The sequence below is a fragment of the Chrysemys picta genome, chromosome 7, assembly GCF_011386835.1.
Source record: "Chrysemys picta bellii isolate R12L10 chromosome 7, ASM1138683v2, whole genome shotgun sequence".
Taxonomy (NCBI): Eukaryota; Metazoa; Chordata; order Testudines; family Emydidae; genus Chrysemys; species Chrysemys picta.
In genome coordinates, this window is record NC_088797.1 from 126,484,973 (window position 1) to 126,504,539 (window position 19,567).

A 19,567-nucleotide genomic window follows, 5' to 3' on the forward strand; every position below is an offset into this window, starting at 1 on the left:
AAATTTATTGCAGTGCCATCTGGTTTTTTTGCAGGAACCGTATTATTGTTGGCTTGTATCTGTCTATTGTGGTGGTCACTCCCCGGGAGCTTGCCCTCATAGTCCTAAGGAAAGTGATGAATAGTGGGGGTCAACATGAGTAGGTCACAGGGCAGCTGTCCAGGGCTGCCCTGAACTTGATTACCCCACTGTTCTTTAAAAAAGACAGGCACAATGCAGGTTGTTTTAAAAATCTCCCCTCCTTCTCTTGAATGGAGTAATAATGAAGTGCCTTTTGCTGCCATGATTCCTTCTGTGGGCGGGCTTGTGCAGGGAAAGCTGTGTCAAAGGTGCCTTGTGGGGAAGTGCTGATGGCAGCGGGATTGCTGTCATGTATGTCGTGCTGCAAACCAGACTCCGGACTCCATCATCTTCCAGATGGAAGTCAAGAAAACCTTGCCTGCCAGCCTACTCCCCAAGTCCCTCCGCAGTTTCAAAAACTTTCTCCTTCGGCTTCGCAGCATAGAATATTACTGCAGTTCAGTCTCGTGGATTTGAGATGATTTTTTTTTTGTAAATGGGGGCAGCACCCCCTAAAGCATACTCTAGGCACTATTCAGAAGGTAAAGCAGGAATGGTCCCCAACCTGAAGAGCTTGAAGTCGAAATGTAGACAAAGCACAACAAGGGAAGGCAAACAAAAGAAGAGCAAGGGAATGGGAAGATGGGGGATAGCTGCAATTGGACACCTTTGTTTTTAGTCTGTGGCTTTCCTTTTTGGGACGTCTTGCCAAATGAATCTCTGATGTGCAGTGCTTAGTCCCTTGTCTCTGCTACTTACTGACTGTTATAAAGGGAAGCATACAGGTGCTACTGGTGATGCAGCGTCCTCTCTTAATCTAGACAAGCTATTTTGTAGTTAAATTTTCCTTCTTCTAGAGAGTGGACGGGGCAGGGGGAGGAGTGATGTTAATTTTATAGTATCATACTGAGTTCATCTCTCACTATTACGAATGTTAGGAAAAAGTCGCTGGGTGAAAAGCTTTGTCAAAGTAATAGAAATACTTCGTAGTCTATAAAAACTGCTTTCTTTCATCCTGTAACGGTTGCAAAACTAAAATGCCTTTAATTCGCATTAAGCATTATAAAGTGTTGGTGAAGACCATGTTTGTGCTGAAGTCCAAGTTAAAATGAAAAGGTTGCCTTGTGGCATCAAAGCCACTTGGTTCTTCCAACATTAGTGCTAATAGGAGCTGTCAGCCTTGCTGCATTTCTGCATTCCTCTGTAATTGAGTAAATTGCAAGTGTTGTCTACTCCCCCTGCCCTTTGTGTTTGTGTCCACTTACCATCCGAAGAACGTGGGCAGTGATAAATAAAGCACTGAACAGGGCTCGCTCAGCTCTTTGAAAGCAGCGTGTTGCCAGCCCCCTAGTTATATTTCTTGAAGTGTTTACGTTTTGCTGTATTCTCTCTCTTGTATGGCTGGAACCCTGGGGATCCAAAGCCATGAGAGAGGCCAAGAAGCTAACAAAGTAGCTGTCCCCTTGTTAGCTTGTTCCTTTCTTCTTTAAAAAACAAGATGAAAACCATCTGGCTCAGGGCATTACATTTTCCTCCCCCATGCACCTCTATAGATGAAGAGTTTCACCTGCAGCGAGGGTTTACATTGATTAGGGAGGGAACAGTAATTCAAGCCTCCATCCACTTCAGTGATACTTTGCCGGCGTTAAAGGTGCTGACCCATTGAGTTAAACTGTCATGGGAGGATAAAAAAGGAGCTTCATCCCAGGAGGTAACAGCTGCCAGGTTTTCAACACCTTGCGCGCTGCTGGAGAAATGTCACAAATTGTCAATGGAAAGAAAAATCACTTGGCTGCCATCTTCTCTTAATGACGAGCCTGATAAAATGAAGGATTTAAACCTTTTAAGATCAGCAAGTAGTTGTCAGAAAAATAAATAAATAAACCCAGGGGGATTTTGAACAATGGCACGGAAAAGCCCTACCCAGAGAGGCAGCAAACAAGTTAGAATAACCTGCTGTGGTTGGGATGGGCATATGGTTATCTTTGCACAGTTGGACAAGAGGGAATGAAAGTAGCAGCCACACAGAAGTCCAACATTAGTTTGTCAGTATTTTTAAAAAAAAAATCCTGATTCATAAGCCAGTGAACGGAGAGAAGATGTACTGTATCTCTGCTCTTTTGAGGACAATTTGTTTTCAAACAGCTACCAGATGGCTAAATACCACGACATTTCTTTTCTTTTTCACAAGACATCCCGTTTTCCTTGCTCTTTGTTTTTGTTTAAATGCTTTTACTCCGTTGAATAGCCCTGTGGTGCTTGGACATTGTGACATACCCTTTTTTCCTACTTTGATAGATGAGGAAAACAGTCTAAGATTTAATGAAGATTCTGAGAACAGGCAGGGTGGGGTTTATTTATTTATTTGCTGTTTGTTATGGGTTAGTCATTTTAATTGTAGTGAGTAATTAGAAGGTACATGCAGCCACAGGAGCTTTGTTATGGTAATTGCTCAAGAAAACCCATTCCCTGTCTACCATGTGTTGAGACACTTCTTCCCTCTAGCGGCAATATTAAGGACTCTGGCTTTGCACTAGGCAAGGTGTAATTGCAATATGACAAACTACGCTTTAGGGACCGTCTTGCAAATGTTCTAGTTTTTTGTTTGGCTATCCTATATTTTGTATTATGACTTCCCACAGAGACCCCCCTCCCCCAGCACAGTGGGCTTTTGATAGCAAAAATGTAGTCTTAAAGGTGCTTTAAAAAAAAAAAAAAACTCCACAATGGATTCTGGGTAATGTTTTGCAGCTTGACTTAATTTTAGTCTTCTGTTTCTTTAATTACCTATTTATAAAAATGCATTTAAATTTGTAGACATTATTTAATACTTTCAGGAGGAGCACCTCATTTGAAATAAATAAATAAATTTGCGTTTATTTTAGATAGTCCATGTGAAAGACCTTAAGGATAATTAATGCAGGTCTCCGAAGACCCTGTAAGTGAGATGAAACTGATCTTTCCAAATCTTCTGGAGTGATTTGTTTATATAACTTCCCACTTCTGCTGAATCCTTCAGAGTCTAATAACTTTTTTTTAACTGTTTGGCAATTTGTGCTTAGCTACAAAAGCCCTTGTTTGAAAAAGAGGCAGTTTAATAATCTGCGCTCTGAAAATGACTTGGAGGAAGGCTCTGGGTTTTGTCTTTTTGGTGTGTTTTTATTAGTGTTAGCTTTCTCTGATAAATCATGTAATTATTAACTATTGAAAAAAATCTTATTGAACTTCTGAGTTGTAGTGTCTATTACAAAGTGGAGTTTCATTCGGAGACTGGGGATTCTCTGGCTAAATGGCCAAAGAAATGACTTTTCTACTGGTTGAGATCCTTATGAACACAATTCCACTTTGCGCTCAGTACTTCGATCTGGCATTCCTTGCTCATCCAAACCTCCATTGACATCTGCACTCCTCTACGCTGGGGTCATGCTCTCTTTTTAAAAAGGCAGACGTCTCAGACCCAGTCACGTAAGCATTAGAAAAATCTAATCTAAGAGACTCATGGAGTGCGATTAGATATGTTTAGTGAACTATGGTCTAGCATCTGTGTGGCATTTTAAGCCCTTGGCTAAGAATGAATGCAGCTCTGTGGTTCCCCTATTCTGCACCACATTCCTGCTCCTGCCATGATTTGATGCTGCCATATATTTGTAGACTTTTTTTCATTAGAGCTTGTTTTGCTATAGGGCTGCTTAACGTTCTTCTCGAACGGCTTTTGCAAGGTTAAAGGAATGCAGCTTGGTAACACGTTTGTGTCATTTTAAATATATACCTCCTAGTAAATAAGGAGGAGTCTGGCAATCAATCCCTTTTAGTGTGTTATATGTTTCACCTGACAACTAAACCCTCTATTGATTAGCCATTACTTTGTTAGATAATCCCATGTCAGTGAAGCCACTGTAAAAATTAAACTCTTTAAAATGTTTTACCCTAGCAGCAGTGTGAAAATTGAAAACTTGTTCAGAATTACAGCCGGCTTTCACGAAGAGAGTAGCTTTCAGCAAGCTGGTTTATGTTTGCATGCTTTATATGCAATATAAAAACATATTAAAGCACTCCAACGCAAAGCTATATGCCTCTGGCATAGAACCAGGCTACCGTTTCCAAGTGCTCCCTATGCAAAGAAACCTCTTCTCATGACTCAAAGTGAGGGGAGACTTGAACAGGTTCTTACTAGGGTCCAATTTTAAAAGTGAGCTGAAAAGGTTTTTATCTTTCAAGACCCGGGTTCAGGGTTTTGTTTCTCCTGGAACAGTAGCTGATCGCCCAGGCACCTCAAACAGTGAAGAGAGCTGTAATACCAGAGTCCCTCAACTTCAGATGTCATAGAATCATAGAGAATCATAGAAGATTAGGGTTGGAAGAGACCTCAGGAGGTATCTAGTCCAACTCTCTGCTCAAAGCAGGACGAACCCCAACTAAATCATCCCAGCCAGGGCTCTGTCAAGCCGGGCCTTAAAAACCTCTAAGGATGGAGATTCCACCACCTCCCTAGGTAACCCATTCCTAGGTCATCATGTGTTTCAGTTGAAACATAGAGCTCTGAACTTGGGCATGGGCAAATAAGTGAAGGGAGAATGAATGTCATTCAGTGTCATAAACTGTCAAAGTAAGTGCGTGCATTGCTAGTGATTCAGTGTCTTAAACTTTTTGTGTTGATTTAAAAGAATACATAGATCACTCTTAAAGTTTTAGCGTGAGACCTTGTTGAGTATGCTGCCAAGCATGTATATACCTTCTCCAGGGTGCAGTATGTTTGTTCATTACACAAGTTGAATGCATTTCCACATCCTTAACAAAGAAGTTATATACTCACTCCTTGAAGTTTCATTTTCTTTCTCATCTTTTGTGGAAAGGTGAGGAATTATATGGCTGTTTTATAATTTAGCACTTACATAGAGCTTGATGCTGTCAAGGTGCTGTGAAAATGGCCTGTGAGGTATGTAGTACTATCCCCATTTTATAAATGGGGAAGCTGAGATTCAGAGAAATTGGATGACTTGTCCAAGGCCACAGGGAGTCATTGGGACTAGAAACTCTCGAGTGTCCCTGTCCCTTGTATGTGAATAAAAATAATGGGAGTTGTGCAATGCTTTGGAATAAGTGTCTTTATTTAGACACTGCCGTGCTCACTAATGGTTCTGTGTGGTGATGATAGAGGTCACCCTTCCTGCTGAGCCAGTTCTAGTTTTTAGATTCTGCTCCATGGACTCAAAATGGAACGTTGCTGATTTTGTATTCAAACAATCAGTTCTTTCCCATCCCCATAGTTATTAATGTGGTTATTGGGTAGAATATTATTCTAAGGCTGACTTCTGAAAAGTAGGCTCGTTCAGCAGGCTTGGAAGAGAGATGATTGAACCAGGACTCAAGAGCTGGGTTCAAATCCTGGTTCTGCCACAGACTTCCTTTGGACCTGGGCAAATTACTTAATCTCTCTCTCTCTAATCCTTTTTTTTAATTATTGTTGTCTATTTAGATTGGATCAGGGACTGTCTTTTAATATGTACCCATTCTGTCATGTATTCCTATACATAATAATGGATTTGTAAATTGGGGGGAAATCAGAGTGAGGAGATGTAAGTATAAAACACTGCAAATGCAAGATGCAACAGAAAATAGTGAAAAACCAGGTGAGTAAAAAAAAAAAGCTCATTCATGAATGATGGGGAAGCAAAGCGTCTATATGTCTCTTTTTTTTCCCTCTCCCTCTCTAAAGTTTTGGGCTGAATTTAGTGAATGTTGATGCTTTTAAAATGAGGTTCAGATAACACTGGCTGGAACAATGCATAGAGCAAGAAAATGCTGTCCAAATTTCCTCATGACAGTTAGGTCAGTGCATCTAAATCATGATTTATAATGTGTTTATTCATCCTGATCTCTCTCCTGAGTGGGAAGTGCGAAACATGCCAAAGTGGTGGTTTTATGGTGTGGGCAAATGTCTGCAAGGACTAGTCTGAGGCCATCAAATGCCTGTTTGCCTGTGACTTTGTCCCAGTTTGAATCTAGACATCCCATCCTATCTCCCCCACTGCTGAAAGACCTAGTGTGTTAGTCCACATAGCACAGAGCCATTTGGAAGGATTCGTGTTTTGTTTTGTTTTGTTTTTCAATTTCTCCTTCTTGCTGACTTCTGTCCATATGCTAACCCCAGCCACTCTCAACAGATATTGGTGTTCTGACTTGTAAGGAGAGCGGGGTGAACCAGGCGATGCTGCATTCCTTTACTTTAAGCTTCTACTGTACTTAAAAAATAAAAATATATTCAGGCAGGATTGGGGGGGATGTTTTGGTCCCCTCCCCCCCCCCCCCCCCCATCCTGCATAGATTTATTTTATCGAGTAGTTTGAGTGGGATTCGAAACTTCATTTTGCCCTGTTTTCCTCTTTATTTAGGAAAGAGAAGTGATTCCGAAATGTAGTAGAATGGCTTCACAGAGTATCTTGCACCAAATATCTGATGCCTTACAGCAAATTGCATGCCTCTATTCAGAATTTTTTAAATCTTTCCACAGACCTACAACAGCTGTGCCAGACTGTGCTTAAACCAAGAAACAGTATGTCTAGCGAGCACTGCTATGAAGACTGAAAATTGTGTGGCCAAAGTAAGTATTGTTGTAGTTCTTTTATCTTTGTATCACGTTTGTGAGCAATACGTTTGTTTTTCAAAAACTAACTTTTAACATACTTTAAACAGAAACAAGTAGTTTGCTCAGGCCTTCTATCTTTCACAATCGTACTATAGGCTGACCAGGCAGTGTGCCGCATTCCCCAGACTGTGATAAATGGGGATATGGGTCCCCAGCCACCCAGATCAACAGGCTGGATGTCCTGTGGAAGCAGTAACTGTTCCCATTGTGTCGTTGTCTCCAGTACCCTCTGCTGGTCAATACCCAGAGTTACATGAACATATGTTGGATGGAGGCTCTTTGCAACATGGGGCCTTTTGTTGATCGGTGAAGAGGAAATACAGAAAGAACATTGAAGGAAAAACCTTGTAATTAAAAGAACAAACCTAACACAGTATTTGGAGGGAAGGGGAAAAGAGAAAATCGGAAGAAAAAGTGACTCTGTTCATTTTCATATCACTACGTCAGATAAGATACATTTGTAGGGCAATATAATGGGAGAGGGGGGAGAGGTGAAATGTCAGTAACCACCCGCCTCTCGTTTTGCTTTTCCTAAAGCTAAGATATATATATATATATATATATATATATATATATATATCGTTTTGCTTTTCCTAAATAATATATATATATATATATATATATATATGCGGGATTGTCAGTGAGCAGAAAACATCCCAGCCATGACACTGTATGTATAAAAAGGGCTGTGTAAAGGATCTGTTCAGTCTCGCATAAGCTCTGGAAAGAAGTTCGGTGGGCATGCAAGACAGATCAGAGCATCTATTACTGAAACCAGCTGGCATTTTGTTGTTGTTCTGTCACTATAAAGTGACCAGTAGAAAGCTTGCCCCCTTTTCTGACTTATTCCTTGAATCTTCTTGAGATTCCCTTTTCTTGGAGTTAATTTTGAATGGCTGTTAAATCTGCCCTGTCCATTCAGAACCCACATTTCTGCTGGCCTTTGAAGGTGCTTCTGTCGCTGTGGGAAGATGGCTGTTCCATTGCACAAATGTCGGCTTCATGTTGCACACGAGTGACCCAAAGAGCAGCTTGCAGTCACTGTCTGTTAGAGAGGTGCAGCCTTGTGCAAGCTACAGATCCCAGCATGAAGTACAGCTGCTTGGCCCTTGCTGCCCAATGACCCTCTTTGATCAAGACGTACAGTATTGCATGCTGCCACCTGCAGTCATGCCCGTTGTTATACAAAATGGGTGAAACGCTCCTGACAAGATACCAAGGTACACGATTTGCAGCCCTCAGCAAAATGCCCTTGGTATTTAGCATATTTCATCCTGGGGTCATGATGCGGGTCACAAGCATCATACAAATGAGCCAGTGTACAGCTATTACCAAGATAGTCTCAGGCTTCCATTCGGGGCCTACCTACCATGCAACAGCTCCTTTTGACCTGCGCATCTTGGTTTTGAGGAGGGTGTGTGGTAGAATTATAACTATTAACTTCATTTGTGCCCCCTCTGAATTGAAATTGCCCCTTCAAAATGATAGGGACAAAAATGAAATCACTCCTTACAAAAATATTTTTAGTGGGCTGCTGACAAGCAACAAAGAGAGAGTGCCAGAGGCTGCAAGACTCATTTTATGTTGTAGAGGTGGAGCCTGAATTCTGGCCCCAGACATGGAAAAGCATGTGTTCTTAATACTGCCTATCCAGGATATATGTACCCTAGAGATGGAGTATTTATATATATTTTGCATTGGTTTTGCATTAGCTTAACAGGGGCTTCTTTGAGCACGTTTCCCTACTACATAGGGGTAGTTGCTTTCCCTTAGTAGTAGTTTCTGTTACGAACAGGTTACTGATGCTGTTGTTTTGTGGTTACAATACAAAGTGAAATAGAAGTTGGCTTTCTCAGAACCACTTACGCTCCAGGTGTAGCAAAGCACTTTATAAATTCCCTGACCAAAAAACCCAAAAACTTCATTCATGCAGAGTTAAGGTTGTCTGGTGGTATCTTGCAGCTTTCCAGAATGTCAAGTTCAGTTAAACTCAAAACTGTGAAAATTGGGTGGTAATACAGAGATAAGGCAGTTATAGTTCTCATTTAGAGTTTCATTTGACACATACTGTAGCTAGGTAATAACAAAAAAAAAGCTAGCATTTATATAGTACTTTTCATCAGTAGATCCCCATTTTAGAGGTGAGAAACTGAGGCACGGAAAGGTGAAGTGACTTGCCCAAGACCACTCAGGAGGCCAGTGGCAGAGCCAATAATAATCCTGATGGTTTCTCTGTTAGGCCATATAGTTGCTATGGGATTCCTGAGTGCTCTTCCACCCTCCTGCACATTTTGTTCGAGTGGAATGGAAATAATGGTCGTGCTTTGAAATACTTGCGCTGTGTGGCGACTGACAGGGCCAGGGAGAGAAATCTCCCTCATGGTCTGTGTCACAGAATCTTGTCCGTTTTATTACAGGGTTGCTACAGTAACTTTAAGCAGGAGAGAGAAGACAAGTGTCTCTCTCTCCTTGTCCACCCTCTGCCCCACCATCTCCTGCAACATGTAGCGACCCCACCAACATTTCCAGCTCCTGCTCGCCTTCCTGTCCCATTAGTTAGCACTCTAGAAGCCATTACAACCTGAGCAGTTGGTCCTTGCTGTCTCCTGCTGGTGCTGCTGTGTGTACACATCACAGGCAGCAGCTTACTTGAGGGCTGTGCATTTCCTTGATTATTTTGCCGAGCCCGTGTTGCACATCAAGCCAGGCCCCTCACCCACACTATGCAACCCCAGCTGGGCTTCCTGCCCGTGCTTCAGCCAGGTTTCATGGGCCACACCCTAGCGCCACCCAGTTCACCCACTTCCAAAGTGGTCCGCTCACATTCTGGCCAGCCACCCTCACTGACACACTCCACAGAGAGCTGACGCACCTTAACGATTCATTTCCTGGGTTTCAGATGTTTACATTTATATTACCACCCCTCTTCCCCCCCCCCCAGCTCACATGGAGAAGGGCTCAGACACTTCAGGAGGGGCACGTTCCCCCAAATCCCAGCACACACGGAAGGGGAGATTCAGGATTGGCAGGTTCCCACCTCTAAACCCCCAACTTCCCTTGCCACCCCTCCCATTGTCCAGTCCCTCCTGTTTTCTCCCCTCCTGCTCCCCCAATCCCACCCCTTTCCTGAGCTCCCAGCCACTTTTCCTTCCTCTACCACTCTATTGCATTTATCTCCCTCCCCAGAATACCCCCATCCCTCACTGCAGACCCTACCCCTATTCTCACCTACTCTTCCACCCCAATCACCCAGCCCCACCCAGTGAGCATTCACATGGAGAACATATTTTTGTACCAAAAAAACCTTGACAGAGGCTTGTTTTTCCCAAACATTAACAGTTCATTCTCTTCCTGCTCAGGGTGGGTTTCAGAGGTCAAAGTTGCTAGAATCTGCAAACATTATGAAATGCTGGGGGTTTTTTCGAGAGGTCAGCTGGGCCAAATTTGGGTCACTAACCTTACCCCGCATTCCCATGAGACACACAAAATTTCAAGACAAGCCAGGCATGTGGATTTTAGAGCACTTGGAAGAGTCACTCTTTAAACAGAAAGGTCTTCTCAAACTTAACTGTAGCAGGGCTGGCACTCTGCTATATCGTATGAAATTAGTCATCTGCTATATCCAGATCACCCCCACAGGATAATACTGAAAGGATAGAAGGCTCTGGGAGGTGTGATAGTATCAACCCCATGGAGACCAATAAAGCCTGAAACAAATCACTCTGAGGTGTGCACTGCTCTGTTCATGTCAGTGGGTTGTGAGCTCAATCCTTGAGGGAGCCATTTAGGCATTTGGGGCAAAAATCTGTCTGGGGATTGATCCAGCTTTGAGCAGGCTGTTGGACTAGATGACCTCCTGAGGTCCCTTCCAACCCTGATATTCTATGATCCTCCCTCCCCAGTGCTTGAGAGATCTGTGATGTGCATCAAGCATGCCCGTTCTTAGCTCCTCACTGCAGTCTCAGCAGTGTGTGTTCTGGTTCATGCTTCCAGCTTGCCTGTTCTCGCCTTCCCCAAATGCTGACTCACATGGAGAAGGGCTCTGACCCCCTTTAGCACGACAAAGCTCCCCAATCCCATGATGTGGGGCAGGCAGGGGGCTCAGACACCCCCCAGAGGGACAGGGCCCCATGGATCCTAGCTCATATGAAGAAGGGTATGGAGGGGCATACTACCATATAGAGGCAGGGCTTACTCCCAGTTCCCAGCGCGCACAGATGGGAAAGCAGGGAGAGAGGCAATGCGCCTGTATTCTAGCTCATATGCAGAGGCAAGGAGAGAGGATCAGACCCTCCTAGAGGGACAGGTGACCCCCACCAAATCCCACCACACACCTGAAAGTGGAGAGAGGCACTCAGACTCCACAAGGGAGGAAGGCCCCCTCCAGATCCTGGCACACATAGGAGGGGAGAATGTGGGGCTGACAGACACCTCTGCTCCTATTCTCCCCCAGTGCCTGTGCCACTCACATCCATGTGATATGGCCGTTAAAAAAGCTATGCGGTCTTGGGATGCATCAGGCGAGGTATTTCCAGTAAAGATAAGGAGGTGTTAGTACCGTTATACAAGGCACTGGTAAGACCTTATCTGGAATATTGTGTACAGTTCTGGTCTCCCATGTTTAAGAAGGATGAATTCAAACTGGAACAGGTACAGAGAAGGGCTACTAGGATGATCTGCGGAATGGAAAACCTGTCTTATGAAAGGAGACTCAAAGAGCTTGGCTTGTTTTGCCTAACCAAAAGAAGGCTGAGGGGAGATAGGATTGTTCTTTATAAATATATCAGAGAGATAAGTATCAGGGAGGGAGAGGAATTATTTAAGCTCAGTACCAATGTGGACACAAGAACAAATGGATATAAACTGGACATTAGGAAGTTTAGACTTGAAATTAGACAAAGGTTTCTAACCATCCGAGGAGTGAAGTCCTGGAACAACCTTCCAAGGGGAGTAGTGGGGTCAAAAGACATATCTGGTTTCAAGACTAAGCTTGATAAGTTTATGGAGGGGATGATATGATGGGATAGCCTAATTATGGCAATTAATTGATCTTTGATTATTAGCAGTAAATATGCCCAGTGGTCCATGATGGGATGTTAGATGGGGTGGGATCTGAGTTACTACAGAGAATTCTTTCCTGGATGCTGGCTGGTGAGTTTTGCCCACATGCTCAGGGTTTAGCTGATTGCCATATTTGGGGTCGGGAAGGAATTTTCCTCCAGGGCAGATTGGCAGGGGCCCTGGGTTTTTTTGCCTTCCTTTGCAGTGTGGGGCATGGGTCACTTGCTGGAGGATTCTCTGCATCTTGAGGTCTTTAAACCACGATCTGAGGACTTCAATAACTCAGACATAGGTCAGGGGTTTGTTACAGGAGTGGGTGGGTGAGGTTCTGTGGCCTGCTTTGTGCAGAAGGTCAGACTAGATGATCATAATGGTCCCTTCTGACCTTAAAGTCTATGATTCTATGTCCCCCTTCCCAGTCTCCCAACCCCTCTCCCCTCCCCACCCCATTCTCATTTAACCCCCACTCTTCCACCCCCCTATACTCCTTCCCTTCCAGCTAGCATTCGTGCCTATTTTTTTTTTTTTTTTTGCCAAAAATAGTTTGATTACGTTCCCCCAAATTTAAAACAAAAACAGGCTGACAGAATTTAGCATTATGCCTTCAGACCTTTTCCAGATTTCTGTCCTGGGTGAGACCTGAAGTGACGCTGGCTGAGTGAGTCAGGATCCAAGGACGACTGCTTAGCGCCTTGTGCTATCCAGCAGTGGTGAGACACTTCCAGATACGGGGGAGGGATAGCTCAGTGGTTTGAGCATTGACCTACTAAACTCAGGGTTGTGAGTTCAATCCTTGAGGGGACCACTTAAGGATCTGGGGCAAAAATCAGTACTTGGTCCTTCTAGTGAAGGCAGGGGGCTGGACTTGATGACCTTTCAGGGTCCCTTCCAGTTCTATGAGATGGGTATATCTCCATTATTATTAACCTACAAACCCTATAGGCTCCTCTGTCTGCATGCTCAGCTGAGCATTAGCTGTGTGCTTACAAGGAGAGCTGAACTCTGGCTAGCAGGTGGCATGCACTCTATGAGGGTAACTTTTGAGCAATTGAGACCCCATTGTGGTGATCTCAGCCCTGGTTTGAACCCTGTCTGTGAGCAGAAATATTTTGGTAAAATCCAGGAAAACCGTTGAGGTGTGGGGGGGGGGGGGGAGAGACCATGTCTCGGGAACCCCTGGGTCAAATTACCCAGGCACACCAAATTTCAAGACAATATGAGTAACTGTGTGGATTTCAGAGCACTTAGAGTCAAGCTTTAAACAGAAAGCTGATCTAAACCTTAACTCTAGTAGACGTGTTGGTCCACTGTAATCCAGTTAGCTATATACCAGTAGTGTAACTGCATGGCAATGGAGCAACTGTTCAGTGCACTCAGGGTGAAGGACTTAAGTGGGACTTCTTAGGAGTTCATAGGCCATGTGCTAGTTCTCAGCACAGGAGTGGATTTCATCCTCCATGATTGATATGTCTCATAGCCTTGGACGTTACAATGTGTTTTATTGAAAGGGGAATGTTGGCAAGGGTGAGTGGGGTTCTTGCATGTCAGCACTCAGTGCCTAAAGTCCCATAGGATTTTTAACTTCCGTTTAGACATCCAGTGGTGAAAGACAGAAGGGATTAGCATCTGATTCCGAGGACTGCACCTTTAACCGTGTGATTACCCTCTCTAGTACTGCACAGTAATGTCAGCGCTGGGTAAGAATCAAGTCCTAGGCTTCACGTCAGAGTCATCATTCAGTCTCTCGTAAGCTTTGTCATTCGTTTTTTATCCTGCTTCTGCACTATTCCACAGGAAAGTGGTTTGTGCACCACTGCGGCTGAACTTGACATTGTTTGCTGGGTTTGCACTTGATGTTTATCTGATCTGTATAGTGGCTGATGTGCAGTTTCATCTAAGCTTGCAGGTAGAGTGACTTCCATCTCCCAGAGAAGCTTTTGTTTGCCACTGTCCAGCAAAATGTGTCTCTAACTGGTATCTTCTGTGCAGCCTTTCCGCTGTAATTGGCCTAGCCAGTGCTCATCTTCCTAATTCAGAGAAAAACAAAGGAATTTTTAAAAAAAGCTTTACATCTTTTTGTTTAAGTGTGAGGCACTGCGGCACGGGGATCCCACTCCAGGCGCACCCAGTGTGCTGTCTGGATCTATTTTAAGACGTTGGGTACTCAGGGTTCTGTATAGTGCAGGGGGTCTCAAACTTCATTGCCCCGTGATCCCCTTCTGACAACAAAAATTACTACACGACCCCAGGAGCTGGGACCGAAGCCTGAGCCCACCCAAGCCCTGTCGCCCCAGGTGGGGGGTGGGGCAAAATCGAAGCCTGAGGGCCGCTGCCTCAGGTCAGGGGGCTAAAGCCAAAGCCTAAAGGCTTCAGCCCCAGGTGGGCAGCTTGTAACCTGAGCCCCGCCATCCAGGGCTGAAGCCAAATCCTGAGCCCCACCATGGGGCTCTGGCTTCGGCTTTGGCCCTGGGTCCCAGCCTGTCTAATACCAGCTCGGGTGATCCCATTAAAACAGGGTCACGACCAACTTTGGGGTCCGCACCCACAGTTTGAGAACCGCTGGTATAGTGCTTATCTCACTGTCTGTACTCAAATAATCCATAGGCTGATAAGGACCGATGGTGGTTTTTGACAATGAGACGCTTTGGATCTTACATATGGGAGGTCATTCTACTCGTCCGACAAACAAGCCTTGGTGACTTTTACTGCTGCTGAGATTCTACTGCTGTCCTCTGTCCTGCCTTTTTGGCATGAATTTGTGTTCTGAAACTCCCCCCTGTAGGAACGTAGCCATATTTGAATGCAATGAATTAAATAAAGAACAGACATGGTCTTTTTAAAGACCTATTTGAATTTGAAGCACTACTGGTGGAGTGAATCACAGTTTCCTGTAAGGTATTTTCAGTATGTAGCTGTTACCTACAGTCCACTATTTCTTGCTTTGGTTCTCAGGAGTAACTCCCATTGATCTTTGCCATCTTATCCTCTGCCCTTGGGTACATTCCACAAAGATGGTGTTGATTCATACACATTTTTTGCAAAGGATATGTGTGATAAAAATATATGCACCACTTCCTGAGGGTTTCCTTAGTCTCCACACAGGCCATAACATGATTGGGAAGCAGTTCCCCAGCTCCGAACCTCTCGTGCTGCTGCTACTGGTGTGCAGCTACACGTGGACAACCTCCCCAGGAGTTGGTGCTATGTGGTTAAGTAAGGTAAAGACCTAGCATGAGCTGCAGCTCCAAAGACAGGGTGTTGATTTATAATGAGGTTTATTGAAAGTTGACCAAATGAGCATCTGTTCCTATTGTTCATTCCATATTTTGTAAGCCAGCATCTCCGAGCCAGATAGTGATGTTGGTGTGTGCTTCACCCTCTACTAGAGTGATGCATGTTAAAAATCCCCTGGCATCTGGTATGGCACGTGTTTTCTGTAATGCACTTGGATGTGCAAATAAGTTTTTCTCATCGCTGTTCAGCATCCTTTCTGGCTTGCTTTCTGCTGCTGACCTTCGCCTCTTATTCACTACCTTTGCCCATTTTATTCTCCCTCTGCCACAGAGGTGATCTGGCTTAGTTTGGCTCTTCAGGCTTTTACCAACTGCTGGCTAACTCAGAAGGGTCCATAATCTCCCTGGCTGCACCTTTATCCTAGATGGCGCATTTCCCTTACTCAGCGGGAAGGTCTTGTCTTTCAACCTTCTCATAAACTGGATTTCACTAGATCCAGCTCTCACTGTTCACGCTAGGCTGCTAGATTATTTCCCCCAACCCCTTCCCTCCCCCGCTCTGGTAGCTTCCCTTCTAATTTGAAGGGTTCTTTTAATAAAGGGTTTGCTTGTAAGTTGATACCACAACGTCCCAATTCCACCATCAACCTATTTTTCTGTATTCAGTTGGCAATTCCTGTGCTTTAAATGATCTGCAGCTAGTTCAACCTTGTACATATGTACCACGTGTTCACTTTGTTTCATATTCCATGGTACTTCTTCCTTCCTAGCTTTCTAGAATATTCTATGCTACCCTCATGGTAGCACTCGTTCTTTTCAAGGTCCCTTTTCCAGCCCCTTTCTGGCACAAAAGCTTGCATTTGCGCTCTTGGTTTGGCCTGCTGATGATTGTGGGGGGGGACGACTCCAGTTTAGACAGTGCAGTAGAAGGAATGTGCTTTCTTTCCACATTCGTGATGTCGCATGTTATGCTATGCTACAGTGATTGTGGAGTCCTGATTTCATACACAGCTTATTAGGTGGTAGTCAGTGGTTTTATCTAAAGCACGTTATTTGTTCTGGGCATTGTCCTTACAGGCTGATGGGCATTATATTTTTAGAACCTTAGTGAGTATAGTGGTTGAACAAGGGACTAGGATTCCTGCATTCTGTGTCCAGCTCTGCCGTTGTTTCTCTGAGACCTGGGGCAAATCACTTCACCACTGTGTCTTAATTTACCCCTCTCTAAAATGGGGCTAACTAATACCTGCCTCATAGGAGTGATATACGGTTTATTAATAAGATGCTTTTGAGATCCTTGGATGAAGACACCTACCTATGCACAAAGTAGTATTTTGCCAGCTCAGCCAGCCCATTTTCTGTTCTGGCTCTGGAATAATACAAGGCCTCTGGATGTTTTGACATGACAGTTTTCTTTTGGGAAGGCTTAGTTTTAACTAGTTAGTTTCACCTCCTGTGTTCTGAAATGACCCAAGAGGTGAATAAACAAAAGAAGCGAGGAATGGAGGTAGACTTGCATTCCACTATCTTTTTCAGGCTCTCTGCTCCACCACCTATTTAGAAATCTTAAGCAAATAAGCATTCTCCACGGCAATCTCCTAATAGTCAACTCTTAGGCCTGGTCTGCTCTAGAAAATTAGGACATTTAACTATGTCAGTCAGGGGTGTGAAAAATCCATACCTTGAGAAGTTGGAGTAACAATGCTGAAGTCTCTATGTAGACAGCACTAGGTCAATAGAAGAATTCAGCCTAGCTACCACCTCTTGGGAAGGTGGATTATCTACGCCAATGGGAGAACTCCTTCCATCTGCATAGGTAGTATCTACACCGAAGCACTACAGCAGTGCAACTGTGCTACTGTAATTTTTTAAGTGTAGATAAGACCTTAGGTCTGGTCTACACTACAAGGTTAGGTCAACATGAGCTGCCTTGTGTCGACCTAGCCGTGGAAGTGTCTTCACTTAAATTTGGCTCCCGCAGATGTAAGTGCCTCTCTACACCGATAGTAACATGACCTCTCCAAGTGGTACAGAGTCATGGTCAGTGTAGTTAGGTCAACGCAGTGTCAGTGTGGACGCTGAGTTGCTTATGTCAACTGTTACTGGCTTTCAGGAGCCATTCCACAATGCCCCTCACTGACAATACAATCAATATAAGCACTCCTGGTGAGAGCGCGCAGTACCAACCCAAGTGTGCACACGCATGCGATTTAATAACTGCAGCGGCTGTATGCCGACATAAGTTAGGTCAGCATCATTTTGTAGCGTAGACATGGTTTGAGGCACAGAATTTTTTCTTGCATTCCAAGTTGAGCTGCAGGTACTCTTTAAAATTGAACATTTAGGGGTCCATGCTGTGGTAGGAGGGATTGATCTGGTGTATTTGAAATTGCCCATTTGTATTGTTTCTGGTCCCGTTAAGTCACAGGTGGATGGCTCCTGTTCTTTGAGCCTGTCCAAGCATTCACTGTGCTCGAGACATCACAACAACCACCATAGAATTCTGCTTCACCATTCAGGGGGGTCGTCTTCTTTTTTCTTAAAAAATGCAGTTTTACAATGTTGTTAAATCTTAAAATACATCCGAAGAAGTGGGCTGTAGTCCACGAAAGCTTATGCTCTAATAAATTTGTTAGTCTCTAAGGTGCCACAAGTCCTCCTGTTCTTTTTTTAGAGAAGAGAAGGTTAATCCTGGATTCCCGGATGAATTCAACTTGAATAATTACATTTTTTCCCTAATATTCTGTCAGCAGTTTGAATCAGAAAATGTATTTTTCAGCTTCTTAAATTTCTGTCCTAAACCCCTGTGCAATGTTGGGTGCTCAGCCCTGAATGTGGCTGTATTTACATGGTGATTAGTATTTCCTCTTTATAGTTTTGATACAAAGTGTTTTGGGATGAAAGAATGAGGATTGGGTTAGGAGTTGGGAACTGAGTTAATTCCATCTCTGCCATTGACTTGTGTGATCCTGAACAAGTCACTTTGCCTCTCTACGCTAGACTCCCCATCTGTAATATGGGGATGACATGTGTTGCCTGCTTTACAAGTACTGTATGTAGCTGAAGATTGATTAATGTTCAAACAGTGCTTTGAACACGTAAAGAGCATCATAAAAATCTCAGCATTTTAGATCTTCGAATAGCAAAGAAATTCAGAGGTGCTTATAAAAGCTTTGATGTGATAGTGATCTTCCTTTCATGACCATGTGTCTGCCTGGGGTTTTTACCTTCATTTGGAGTTTCCTACCTTGTGTGAGGTCGAGGCAAGTTTTTTGCTTCAGCTTCCCCCCAGTCTAATAATCTCTTTGCAAATGACTGACAGAAATGTGTGAAATTCTCCCTCCCCCCACACCCCCATTCTCCAGATTTTGATAGACTTGTTTTATTTATTTCCAAAATTATATCCGCAGGAAACAAGCTGTTTAAATTCAGATTATGCCGAAGCAAAATGGTCCTAGTATGAGAAGCAGCGTGCTGTTTTATGAGCGCAGAGTCCCTTTTCTCATAACTGATTGATAGTAAATATTTTCCTGAAGAATTATTGCCAGCTATGAACAGTGCAACTGTTTCACTTTTTTTTTGCCCCGCTACTTGCTGTACCAGCCATTGTCTGTAATTAAGATCTACAATTCACAATGCAGACGTTTGCACTTCCTCTGGGTCTGAGCTATTTATAAGGCATTTCAGCTGTTCAGAGTTTCTTTTGAGTGTTAAACTACATGTTAACAGGCTTCTTTAGTCTCCAGTGATGCAAACACTGTCAGGCAGTCTCCTCTTTTACTCCTCTCCTCCCCCCATCTTCCTCTTCCTCCCCCCTCCCCCAAGCCATTTTATGTCAGCGAAGTTATATTTCAAATAAGAGTTAAAACTGACTTTTTGAATAGTCTTTGAGAAACATTGAAGCAATATACTAATATAATACTTAGCACTCAAAAATTGTCTCTCAGCCAAGGATCTCTAAATGCCTTACAATTATGAATCCTCCTAAACTCTTCTGTGAGGGGGAACTAACTGTATCTTTGGGGGGGAGGTTAATCTTGATACAATGATTTCAGAAGTTCCGTCATCTCTTCGGGGATGGCTTACCGGTTTTAGCATCAAGTTTGAAACCTCTAGAACTAGAAGTTCAAAATGCATTACCATCAGCTCAGCCCATCTTTCCATCGCTCAGATGGAGACAAACTGAGTGTTCTGCTCTAAACTATTGAGTCTTCCTCATGAGATCTTAGAAATTGAGCTCCTGCCTTCTGTGTCTGGGCACCAAAGATACAATGGCAATTTTGTGAGAAGAAGAATTTAAACTGGTATCCTTGGCCATAATCTCTCTGTGTGCATATGGCTGTGCAATATGATGTGCACTGGTTGTTTGCGCCACTCCACCCCAGAAGTGGCTGCATTAGCCATGTAGTCACATTGAACTAGATAAGACTACTCACCTGAATAAGAGCTGCAATCTTGGGCCTGTAGTTTTAAAGTGCTTTGGGATCCTTCAGGATTGAAATGTTAAATATTATGAGTACATAACCGAGCTTTTTAAACCCTAGGTGGCTGTAGAGGCAGACAATAC

At 43.7% G+C, this 19,567-nt stretch overlaps 1 protein-coding gene across 23 annotated transcripts in view; it reads left to right on the forward strand.

The window, feature by feature from the left end:
• The window catches only part of BTRC (beta-transducin repeat containing E3 ubiquitin protein ligase), a 161,789-nt gene that overhangs the window by 75,886 nt on the left and 66,336 nt on the right, over positions 1-19,567 (forward strand). For all 23 annotated transcript variants that reach the window (XM_005289397.5, XM_065552661.1, XM_065552665.1 and 20 more), the window contains one exon: positions 6,572-6,661. In XM_005289397.5, the coding sequence (XP_005289454.1) occupies positions 6,572-6,661 (90 nt within the window). The remainder of the gene's footprint in view (positions 1-6,571; positions 6,662-19,567) is intronic.